The sequence below is a fragment of the Aethalodelphis obliquidens genome, unplaced genomic scaffold, assembly GCF_003676395.1.
Source record: "Aethalodelphis obliquidens isolate GAN/ISIS:26980383/991018 unplaced genomic scaffold, ASM367639v1 scaffold57, whole genome shotgun sequence".
NCBI classification, from domain to species: Eukaryota; Metazoa; Chordata; class Mammalia; order Artiodactyla; family Delphinidae; genus Aethalodelphis; species Aethalodelphis obliquidens.
In genome coordinates, this window is record NW_020838001.1 from 8,642,496 (window position 1) to 8,655,484 (window position 12,989).

The 12,989-nt window shown below is 44.7% G+C and overlaps 1 protein-coding gene across 1 annotated transcript in view; it reads right to left on the reverse strand.

Annotated features, from left to right (window-relative positions):
• Window positions 1-662: 662 nt before the first annotated feature.
• Window positions 663-12,989, reverse strand: part of TSHZ2 (teashirt zinc finger homeobox 2) — a 274,009-nt gene continuing 261,682 nt past the window's right edge. Inside the window, exon 2 of the mRNA XM_027086962.1 lies at window positions 663-5,590. Coding sequence (XP_026942763.1) covers window positions 2,526-5,590 — 3,065 coding nt within the window. The 3' untranslated portion in view covers window positions 663-2,525. The remainder of the gene's footprint in view (window positions 5,591-12,989) is intronic.

The window sequence follows — 12,989 nt, forward strand, 5'->3', positions numbered from 1 at the left end:
AACACTCAAACCTGTTTTTCTGCCGCATCCTCTCTCAGAATCACAGCACTGATGGAGCTTCGTTTTCATATAATGATAACTTTGTGATACGGTGCTTTGAAGGTCCAAATCGGAAACGTTTATTCTGTACAGATGCAGAGGGATGAGAAAAGGGCTATCTTATCTATGTATTTAATAGACTTGTAAGTACCTTTGTGTCGGCTTTTCCAAATTATTGGTTTTTCTTTGCTTCTCTAGAACAGGTTTGTGCATTTCAGATTTGGACTGAGGCTTTCTTTCCCTCCCCATTCTCCATTTACATACTGCAATGTTTTGGCTGTGCTATTAATTTTTAAAAAATGATTACAAACCTCAAATGTGGAAAATTGGTCTTCACTGTGGCACAAATAAACACTACCTATTTGTCCTTTTCACCATGGTTTGGACCTACCGCTATGGGATTGGAAGCATTTATCTCTGTGTGTTCTGTGTCTATCCATCTACTCTTTTCTTTTTTGAAGGACCAGAAAAGCACGATAGTAAGTTACATAAAATTTAAAATGTTATATAGCACATAAATAGGTGTCACGGAGACCCAAGCTCACATTTAGATCCGATAGATGCATTTCAGCTTTTCTTTCAACAGTATGAGCTGAACAAATCATGCTGGGAAAGCAAGAGAGGAATCTGCCAGTAAATACACTTTAATTATCATGATAAAAACATGCAAACAAAACAAAAGTCTTCATTTGGGCCCAGAGAGCCATTAGCCGTTAGAGCGATAGGATGGGTTCCCCCTTTGTCAGAAGCTCTTAGATCTTCTCACTGAGGCAACAGCCCCAGTGTTTAACCCTTCATTTCATTCTGACCAGCCTTGCATTCAGTGACCCTCCCTATGTGATGTGAAGTGAGCCCAAGCCACACCATATACAGAGCCGTCCCCACCTGGAGCCCCGCTGGTGCCCACCGCTCGGTGGCTTGATCCGAAAGTCTCCCATTTAACAAGTGCTCTGACAGGAGGAGGTGGTGAGGGCTTATACAGTTGACCCTTGAACAACATGGGTTTGAGCTGCCTGAGTCCACTTATACATGGATTTTTTTCAAGCGTAAATACTACACAGCCCAGGGTTGGTTGAATCTGTGTGTGTGGAACCTCGGCTACAGAGGAAGCAGGGATAGGCAGGCTACACCATAGGGAGGGCCGACTGTAAGTTACACGCGGATTTCCCACTGCGCAGAGGGTTGGCACCCCTAACCCCCAAATTGTCTAAGGGTCAAGTGTATGCTAGTATGAGCTGTTCGTATCTCGTATCTTAACCGAAAGAGCTAATCTATAACCTAGCATGACATAAACTGGGCTGGTAAGTGCCAAAGGCTTAAGTCAGGTTGGGTCCCATTATGGGGTGTGGCCTAACACCCCAACCTGAACATTTGATGGTCCCTAGCACGTGGGGGGTATCATGCTGGAGGGGAGAGAAAAGGAGGTAGAGAAAATACATAAAGGGTGGTGAAAGGAGGTCCAGCCTTGCTTATGCTCAACGTTTGAAAATGGCTGGTGGGACTAGTCTGCCAAGGTACTTGACCTTGTGTCTGCCCTCTTTCCTGAAGGTGACATAGGTAGTCTGGGCACTGGTGACGCTGCCAGGCATGGAACTTTGAGGATACATGATGCCAATTATCTCAAGCTGTGGGACCCCATGTGCATTGGCAATGAGTGTGCAGAACGTCCTTTGCTTCTTTATATAAAATAAAATCTCAAAGCCATGCATTGCATCTACCTTTGCTAAAGGTGGACTCTGATATTAGCTTTATCTTCAGGACAACCAAAAGACGAGGGAGCAAAATAAGCTTCCTCTCTTTTCATCTCAGTGTTCTGCAGAGAAGAGTATTTTCCTACCATCCAACTACAGGGCATATGCCCTTTCACAGGAGACGTAATGGACAGGAAATAAAGGGGAGGGGGTGGAAGGTAGCAGATGCTGCAGGTAAGCTGCCCAAAGCATTAATTACTAGTAAGAATAATAAAGCCAGCTTTAGACTATTCATGAGCTGATTAAGAAACCTCTGTATAGTGGCTGCCCCCAGGAACCCTACAATCTTATTCGCTCGCTCACTTTTTAAAAAGAGTTTTCATCACCTTGCAAGTCATTCGTGTTACTCTCGGAAGGTGAGGTGGTGAAATGGGACAGTAAGAAAAGTCAATACTTATCAATTAAAATGAGGTGTAGCCTTGGCCGGACTTTGAAAGTTGGGCCTTGGGTAACTAAGAGGGGCCTTGGGTATCAAGAAGCAGTATACCTGTGAGCTCCATCTCTCTGAACCCATTTTATTCTATTTCCCAACGCTGAACTGGAGAAATTGAGAGAATGGCTAGGGCTTAATTATCATGTTCTAGTCTTCCACAAAAATTCGTGCTATTCCAGCAGGCTACTGTGCTCTTGGTATAGGGAGATGTCAGCTGCCTCTAAATAGACCCATCTCCCTTCTAGAAGCTCCTCACGAAGTGACTGTCACAACCACGTGGGAGCAAACCCATACCTGCAGAGCTATTCTTCATCCACGTCTGTTACAAACTGTGAATGGTGTTCGGGTGACTTGCTGTGCGTTTTGCTTAGGTGGAGTTTTACTGCGTGTTTGCTCACAAATGTCCGACAGCACAACTTACACTTGAACTTAGAGTCTGTGTCCTCTTCGCCAGCTATGGTTTCCGGTGACCTCTGAGCCGACGATACCCGGGAGATCTCTCGCTCCACTTTGCTTTGCTGTTCCACGGCCACGCGGGTCATGTCCTTCATTTGGAAACCTAGGTGAGATTCTAAGTGACTGATGTAGGTAGAAGGGGTTCGGAACTGGGAGACACAGTCGCTGCAATAAAAGATAGGCTGTCCTTTGTCCATGTTTTTCAGAAATTTGGTCCCGCCCGTTTTCCTAAGCTGGTACTTGACGTTGGCGAGCCAGTGGCTGATGGTGGTCATGGAGAGCCCCGTGAACTTCGAGATCTGCATTCGCTCTTGTGGGCCCAGATCGGACAGCAGGTATTTGCCCTCCGAGGTCTGGAAGAGGCTGGAGGCAAACTGAGCCTGCAGGATCAGAAGATGCTGAGGGTTCCAGTTGGACTGCCGGCCTTTTCTTTTATGCAAGGTTGAGACTTCGCTGGACACGTCCTCAAAGCGCCTGACGTCCATCTCCAGCTTCACGGGAGGGACCCTGGAGGAAGCAGCAGGCTTTGGGGTGGTGGCTTTGGGGAGGACTTTGACCATGTCCGCGATATCAGACAGAGCGTGCTTCTGGGGCGGGGACGTACAGGACTGTGCTTGCGAGGACTCAGCCTTCTTGCTTTTGGACTTGGTCAGGTCGATGGGCTGATCGTTGCTCTCAAACAGGTAGCGTCTGGACACGCTGGCCGGCCTGGTGGAGACAGGACTCAAAACCGGCTTGTCCATGACACTGAGATTCGACTTATGAAACATCGACATTGTGCTTGAGCTCGGGCTGGAGCAGGAAGGAGAGCGCAAGGGTTCCGTAGCTTTGCCCAGGTGGTTGTTCAGGACGGACTGCAGGGCGCTGAGCGGGTTGATGCATGGCAGGGCCGAAGCGTGGCTGGCGAGGGCACAGCCACTGCTGGGAGAAGATGCTGGCTCCAGGGGCTGGGCTTTCTCTTTCTCACCACCTTCTTTCATCCGCTTGTCCTCCTCCTTCAGGGGACAAGGCTCAGCCTTTTTGGATTCTGAAGGGGGTTCACATTTGGAGAAAGAGTCCCCCTCACTGTGGCTGAAAGAGGACGCCTCTTCCTGGGGACTCTCTTTCCCACACTCCTTCACCACTTCATCTTTGTCGTCGGGTTCCTTCTTAACTTGCGTGTATGGGGTCAGGCTCGTGGGCACAGAAACCAGCGGCATTACTTTCCACTTGGGTGCGATCGGCCTTAACTTGTTGCTGAGGTTGGGTCGAATCTGCAGGACCTGGGAGCCCATCGGCAAGGAAGGCTTGGTACCCTCTGACAGCTGGTAGGCGGCATGGATGCTGGGGTACGCGCTCCAGCTGGGAGCCCCATTTTGGGCTTTGTTGATGGCGGTGGTAACAGTATTTTCTAGTGACTTCAAAATGTCGCCTCCACCCTTTGAGCCGTCTTCCAGATCTTCCTCCCTTAGATACTGGTATTTTATCGTCGGGTCTAAAGGCTTCTGTAGAGGGTCCTTACAGTCCTCGCTTTTCACGACTTTCTCATCCTTGTTGATCGGCTCTGGTTTTTCTTTTTTACTCTCTCTCTTTAACTCAGTTGTCGAAGCCGTGCAGTCGGAAGCTGAGTTACTCGATGGCTTGGGAGCCAGAGAATCACTGTTCGGGGCATCTGACAATGACTGCATCTTCTCCACGGCGAGTGGGTCTAGCACCAGCTGCTTCCCTTTCTTGGAGGCAGAGCTGGTGACCTTGAGAAAGTGACCGGTGACCATCATGTGGGTGGTGAGCTGCTGCAAAGTATCGTGGGAGCTCCCACACTCCATGCACTTCAAGATCTGCGACTTGCAGGCCTCGAACTGCCAGGTGTAGCTGGCGCCATTTTGGTAGCCGTAGCGATTGTTGGAGGACAGCTGTAAGTTGGCGTTCTTCTGAGAAGGAAACGAATCTGCAAACGAGCCTGTGGTCGAATCGGGGGAGCACGGCCGATTGATGTCAAAGATGCGTTTCTTCGCCGGAGTGACCATTTTCGATGAAATGGTTGGTACTGGTTCCTTCAAAGGCACTTTTTGGTAATGTTTTGTTTTGATCATGTGGACGCTCAAATCTTGGAGGGAATCGAAGGAGTCACCACAAAACATACATTTCAGGACCTTCTGAGCGTCCTCCTTGTCCATATCCTGGAAAGCCCTTTTCCGGGGCTTTGAATAGCTCGTGGGTCTGAGCTTGTCCTTTCTGCGGTTGTCATCTTGATAGTGGCCCGTTTCGTTCATGTGCACGGTCAACTCGACCAGGGTGTCATAGGCGGCACTGCACTGCCGGCACCGGAACCTGCTGGCCCCGGTGAAAACGGTCCCGCACATCTTACTGCTCTGCCGGTACAGCTGGACCGAGCTGAACAGGCTGGGCTTCGACACGGATCTGGAAGGCAAGTTCTGCTGTAGGCTTTTGGACAGAGCGTCTTGGTGCCAATCGAAATCAGTCTTGTTGCTGCCATTTCGGGGGTCACAATTCCGTCTCTCGCTGTTGGACAGTTTGAAGCCAAGACCCAGGCCCGACCAGTAGGAATCAGACAAGATGTTGGCATAGACGGCGGTCATTTTATCCATGCAACTGTGGGCTTCGTTTGGAAGCTTGGGGTGCACGCTTGCTTTCTTGTCCAAGGCATCTCGGCCACACACACTCTTGATGTCTGACACCTGATCACTGGCGTCACTCAGCAAGGACTCATTCTCGGCATCCTGATTGGACAGGTGACTTCCTGGCGAGTTCTGGTAGCTGAAGCAGCCTTTCTGCTCGGGGCCCGTTTCTAGCTCCTCATCTGTCCCTGGGTCATTGCTGCCCTGAAGTTGAGCTACCGAACCACTGTCTTCTTCTTCCTCCTCCTCTTTTATTTCCTCCTCTTCCTTCAGCTGTTCTTCCTGGGCATAGCCTGCAAGAGAACAAGAAGAGATGAGATAACAGTAGCAGGTGACATATCCCATCCCAATTTCCCCACTTGGACAAAGTGCTTCCCATATGGAACTAACAATGTAATCGACACTTTTATGAAGCAAGCAACGGATACAGGAAAAAGCCAAGTGATGTCTTTTGTGCCATCTAATGCCTTTTTAAAAAAATGGGCAGGAGTCATAATTCTTTATAAGTGCCTAGAATTCCAAGTTAATAATTTTCCTGTTTAAGGACTATCACTCTAATACTCCTATAATGGGACAGTCACTAAATTCACGTGTATGACTCTCAGGAAAGCTGGACTGAAATTCAGATGCTATTACAGACATAGCTCTACAAGAAGGACGTTGGCTCATAAGAAAACTAAGACTTGACCCTTGGCATCCTCATGGTAAGGTTTACCAAGACACTTGGCCCTGCTGGCATACACTCATTTTTGAGTGCTCAGAAGTAATTTGGATGCATAGCCATTACATTTTTGATAGCGAGGGTCCTTTTTGTTATAACATTTTTATTTGTAGAGAGTCGCACAGCAGGAAGACAGATTATGGAGTATCAAATAAAATCTTCCATTGATAGCTGAAAAATTATGTAAGCTCAGCAAATATAATGATTTTAAAATAATAGCAAATGGTGTTAGAATGGGAGATTTGGGAACTATCCTATTATTCTCAAACAGGTTTATGAAGACCTTTTCAGACAAGGCTGAAAATGCCCTCTCGATCTTGTGCCTGTAATGTCAAATGCACTGATTTGTGGGTACCCGTCATGAGATGCCAATTATACATTTGATTTGTAGATGCAAAATGCTATTGGGGATGCATGCTTTCCCTTCTCTGAAAGGACTTAGGACCAGTAATTGCATAGGGAAAATGAAGGCATGAGAGAGCGGGTGCAAAGGGAATTAAGGGGCAAATACCCATCAATGGAGATGAGGAATGTGACTATTTATGCTCATGTGCTCATTTTCTTCACCTGGCCTTTTCAGAGCCACGTGGATAAAATGCAACCAAAGAAGTACCAAAGCAAGGGAGATTCAGTCTTAGATGTGTAAGGGCTGCATGATCTCAATGCGGTATTTTCCTTATGAGGTCCTATCTCCCCTCTCAGTGCAGGTGGGTACTTGGGAGAAACCCTAGGACAATGCTGTTACTTCCATTCACCAGGTATAATACTTGAAAAAAGGGGTGCTCAAGCATTGGCGGTCTCTCCTGAGAGGCAGGCAGAGAGGAGAGAAGGGGGATTATTAGGAGTAAGTCACCTGCAGTCAGGAACTCCAAGGGCTCCAAAGACTGAAAAGAAAGAATATTTCTTTTTCAGATTTTTATTTACTTATTTATTTTCCAAAATTAGGGTTTTTTAAAACTTGAACTGTAGCTGATTTACAATAATGTGTTAGTTTCTGGTGTACAGCAAAGTGATTCAGTTATACACATATTTATATATACGTCTTTTCAGATTCTTTTCCATTATAGGCTATTATAAGATATTGAATATAGTTCCCTGTGCTATACAGTAAATCCTTGTTGGTTACCTATTTTATGTACAGTAGTGTGTATCTGTTAATCCCATACCCCTAATTTATCCCTCCCCTGCCTCCTCTTTGGTAACCATAAATTTGTTTTCTATGTCTGTGAGTCTGTTTCTGTTTTGTAAATAAGTTCATTTGTATTGCTTTTTAGATTCTACATATAAATGATACCCTATAATATTTGTCTTTCTCTGTTTGACTTACTTCACTTAGTATGATAATCTCTCGGTCCATCCATGTTGCTGCAAACGGCAATATTTCATACTTTTTTTGTGGCTGAGTACTATTCCATTATATATGTATGTGTGTGTGTGTATATATATATATATATATATGTATATCTGCACATATATGTATATATACCACATTGAAGATGAAGAATATTTATTATTATCTCCTAGGACCTGTGCTAACTATTGCAAATACAGTCTTTCATTTTATCTAATATCCACACGAAGTAGAAACTATTATTATTTTCATTTCACAGATGCAGAAACTGAGGCTCTGAGTTTGAGAAATTTTCCCCAAGGCCACAGAGTTAGCATTGCAGGGTCATGCCTGAACCCAGCCTGTGTGATGAGAGAATCCATGGTCTTAACCACTAGGTTCCACTCTCTTTTTAGTACCAATCTAATAAATAAGAAAACTTTGCAGAGACCCAAAGGTTAAAGGTCAAGCCATGGGGTTTCTTTGAAATGTCACCAAATATATAACCACCTCGGAGGGGAGAACTGTAGGAATACTGTGGACGAGAGCCCACAATTTTAAGGGCATGATAGAGTAAAACAAAATGAAATGTAAAAACTCAGCCTCGCCAGTGGTTTTGCGGTTGTGTTCCATTTTGTTGTTGTTGTTATTGGTGTTGTGTTTTTGCTTTCCTAGCAGGTTGACAAGTGGATTTTTCATTAAACTGGGGTTGCTGGTCTCTAGTTCCATAAATTGATTTGAAGAAAAAGAAGCTTCTCAATCTAGGCAAACAGTCGTTAATAAGTGGTCACTACTTGCAAGAAAACCCTAGCTTAGAATAACTGAATTAGATCACACTCCACCCCCGACCCCATCCTCATCGTGTTTTCTTTTTCCTGGACTAGTTTGTATGTTTGTAGAAATAGTCATACCATTAAGATGAAGGAAAAGGTCTATTAACAAAATTAATAAATGACTTGTTACAGAGCCAAGCAAAATACTCCAAAGAATCAGGCAAATGTTACCAATTAGAAACAGGGTTACTTTTGAGAATTAAAAGGGCTTTCTTACTCATACACTGGGATGGTACCTATTAGCCAGGACTGTTCCAGGCTAAGCTATATAGTCACCACCCCTATGGGTGATATGATCACTGAAACGAAGAACACACACACCTACACACAAAGCGGGTGAAGAAATCTAGGGGGAAAAGAGAAAGCTGATGCTCATCACGGTTGGTTAACATGTTGCCAGGTTTTATTCATCTCCCTATTTTCAGTGACTAGCACAGGGCCTGATACTTAGTAGGCAGTTGGGAAATAATGCACGTTACGTTCGTTGCATGTGTGTCGATGAAACATACATGCATGCTTGCATACGCAGGCGCGCGCACACACACCCCCCACAGACAATCTGCCCAGCCAATATAGTCATTTTCACACAAGGAGAAAAGAAGTGTCTTTTTTAATGCTGACATTTGGAAGCTGAGCTTTCCGGACCAGCTCAACTTCACAATCTACTTTGTCCTTCTAAATGCATTCCCCAGAAGAAAAGTCGAAGACAGCAAATGCCTCCCCCACAATACAGATAAAATTTTCTGCTTAATTAGGCATTGACATGTTTACTATAACCTTTACAGAAGAGTAACTCGCGCTGAGAGACCCTTTGTGTCTGTTTTCTTCTGCAGAACAGACTAAATCTCATGCACCCGATAAAGTAACGCATTGAAAAGCCTCGTAAAAAAAATGCCAAAGCGTCCATCAGAGTGAGCGTATTTTAACAAAGGCTGGAGGTTCCAAAGAGTTTTAAAAAGCACATTTTCATATTATACATTTAAAACTGTTCACTTAAGTGGTTTTGTTTGCCACCAGCAGCTGAGGGGAAAGAGAGGGAAGACAGCCAGAATATGGGTGATCTGTGTGTATAATGAGTATCTGTGTCTCTCTCTATTGATGATTTGTTCAATAAGATTGCATCGTGTGTAAATCTTGGTAAAGTGGATGAGTGGCAAGCTTATTCCTATGAATACTTATCTAGCAAAAGAAAATGAGCACAATTGCACTGAGGCACAAGGAGAAAGGAGTGTCCTCTGCAGAACCTCCTTGTTGACGTTGGGTTTAAGATCAAACTTCATGGTGGCAAACATCTCCCTGTCCAACCTAAATGTCTAATTTCACCCCTTACCACCACCTGACCGTGGCCACATGAAGCTTCTTCACTCCCAGGACAGGTAATTCATGGGCAAACTCAGTTCCATGTCTAAAAGTTCTACGGTCAAGAGACCATCTCTCTTCTACTCCACAGCCACTGCTCTGTGTCGCCATTGCTGTTCACTCACGTGACTAAATGGGCTTCCTGCTTCCACTTCCTCTAGTCTGTTTTCCAGAGAACTAACTGCTAGTTCTGCTAATATTCTTTATTAAAGATGTTAGTTGGCGACTCACTGTTTTAACTCCTGCAGTGTCTTTCTGCTGCACAAATAGAAATATATTATAATAAAATTCAAACCCTTCGCCTGGTCTATAAGAGCTGGCAGGATTTGACTTTTGCCTTTTTGCTTTATCGCCCAGTACTCTCGCCTTGCCCTCCACACCCATGGTACAACAACCTACTGGTTCCTTCTTGCGTCTGCCGATCCTTTCCTTGACGGTGGTACTTTGCAATCGCAGATTTCTCTGCTTGGAAGGCTCTTCCTCTTTGGAAGTTGGTTCCTTTTCATGCTTTAGAATTCAGCTCAAATGGCCCCTTCCTGCCCAGTTGTCCCTTCTCTGTGTAACTCTAGATCACATCAACCTACTTACTGAAAGCACTATGGCACTGACCATACTCTGAAATCATCTTGTGTGTTTGTTGATTGATTGTGTCCTCCCACTAAATGTAAAGGTAAAATGTCTGTCCCCTTGAAGCCAGAGACCTCGCTTCTCCCAGCACTCAGAGAGCATCCCGGCGCAGAAAGAGGTCCACACGTTATCTGAGTGAGTGGACAAATAGATTATACAACGAAAGGGGATTAGTCCAGTTGCAACAGCGCAGTCGGCACCTGGGATGGGTATATCGCCCCACCCCAACCCTGATCTAGATCAGATGTGAATTACAACCATCCTGATCAACTTTCCTCAATGATAAAAACAGAACAACCCCACAGATCATCTTTTCAGAGCAACCCAGCCACCAACATTCTTGTTGCCAGAAATCCCTGAGCTGCGGATTTAAACTTTTTAAGTATGAAGGCTGCAAACAAGCATCAAAAGTGCGAAGCATCAGGAAATACACTCAATGTGAGCAGATTTTGATTCAAAAAAGATTCACGCTACTTTGCAAGTGTGGATGAATTTTGTCACGGATAACGCTCATTAGCTGTTCCATGATGTATATTACACAAATATTAATATTAGGGTGGTCTTATCCCAAATGCTTGATTTTAAAAAGGAGAGATGTCATTAGAAAAATATACTATATATGCTGCAAACTTTTTACCCTGTCATTATATGGGTAAATGCTGAAACAAATCCTCCAACTTTAGAAATTTCCTCTTACATCAAAGGTTAAAAGAAAAAGGAAACAATTAAAAGAATTACCACCTCAATTGTTCAAAAAACCTGTGGTCAGAATGGCTTAAATGAAATTGTGCAAAATAATTCATGGGTGGCATGATGTAAATATCAGATTTTTGCCAAACATCCATGTTTGTAGTTGCCTTGAAAATCCACAATAGAGTGTTTACAGTTAAAGCACTGACAGTTTTTAAAGTGGCAGCAGAGGTGGAAGAGTCATAACCCGAGAAGAATATAAAACTCAAGAAGGTTGATTTTTAAAAATGAAACCAGAATTCAATCAAGACCTCATTTAAAAACATATCCGGTGGTGACAGGATCGTTTTCGCCAATCTACCCCACTAAATGACAGTTTAAAATCACATGAAGATTCCACAGTGTGCAGGGCAGACGTAAATGAGGGGATCGCAAGAATTTCTCACCGTGTACCCAGTAGGTACGGTAAATGATGACACGGAAGAAGGTCTTCCTGTCATGAGTCTCTAGTGTTTTGGTGACTGTGGTCTAGAAATCTGTTAATATGTATATTATTATTGGCACTAATTGGCACTCTTGTTGGCAGGCTGAGGAAAGAGATAGAGGATTTCTTGTTCAAGGAGGCTGAGCTACCTTTCAGTGGTGACTGGGTCCAGAGCAAGGGCCCCTCGCAGGGCTGTGTTGAGGGGCTCTGTCTGCTTTGTGTTCCAGGAGGTGGTAGGCTACGGGGCTGTGGGATCCCCGGCTCCCTTCCTGAGCACAGACCTGACTTTACAGAGAATCCAGGTACCATTAGCCAAGGCTCAGCCTCCCTGCCGTCTGGAGAAATCTAAGCTCAGGCACATTTCTAAAAAGAGACATTTTCAATTCAATTTTCATATAGATTTTTATTCCTGCCACACCACATAAAACTCACTAACATAAGCGTGACTTGTACACGCAGCTCAAGAGAGAAGGGCTGCTTCCTTCCTCTATCTGAATGTCAGAACCAAACACACAGAATTCTTTGTTTAAAGGAATGTTGAAGTTGGAGTGGTTTAATGACACGAGGCTTCTCCTGGGCCCAGAAGTGCTCTGTAGAGATGGATGGAAAGCTTTCTGAAGGTCATCAAAACAACATCCCTTTTATTATTTCCTGCAGACGTTCAGTAAATTGGAATTTTTTATATGTACGATGGATACATATTGGGTGCGGTCTGCGTGAAAAAAAAAAGTCCGTTTACGTAATATATTCTTGTGGTAGACACTTTCTTGGGCTATCCTCACAGCTCTTTGGACTGTAAAGCTGTTTCCTAACCACGCTCTGTGACTCTCTCCACAACTTGGTCATCAGCAAAAAAGGACTAAGTTAGTTTAAATCAGGGGAAGTGGATACTGGGTCAACCTTTCGCAGTTCATCTGTTTATTCATTTAATCAAGAAATATTTATTCTGCAGTTATCACATGCCACATACTTTAGCAGAGTTTCCCTGGGAGTTCCATCCCAGTGGCTCCCCAAAGGCCCAGGAGAGTAGAGACCTGAGTTACAGAGAGAAGTTGGACACTGGGATTAGAGAGGAAAAGGTCATGATAAGGTCATGCATTACTGGAGGAACGCAGGTAACTTAAATGGCAAAGGAGGACAGATGGAAAGAAAACAATCCTGAGTTCCTAAGTAGTGTTGGCATCCACCTGGAGAGACACAGAGGAGCTGCGGAGAGCTGGAAAGTCCACGCCACGTTGAAAGAGTACAGCTGCTACTCAAGGAACAGTCACGGGGTCTAGGGTTGCCAGAAGCTTTGTTTGGACGAACCATGTAGAAGAAACCAAATATGTCTGGGATCCATCCATTTGCAAGCTCTACACCAAAGGAATCAGCGGAGGCAGAGTTTGAAGATCTGGCATGCTCTCCTGTTGCTTTCTCATACCATCTCTTTGACCTTGATTCTCATCTGTCAATCCCAGATAGGAGGGACCATCGTAAGCCTACCTACCTCACAGGATTCTGTTAGGACAAAGGAGGAAATGGAAGAGAAAGTGTATCATAAACCCTTGCTCCTCGAAGGATGGTCCCTGGATCAGCGGCAACAGCACTTGGGAACTTGTTAGAAATGCAGACTCTCAGCTCCATCCAAGGCCTATCGAATAGGAAT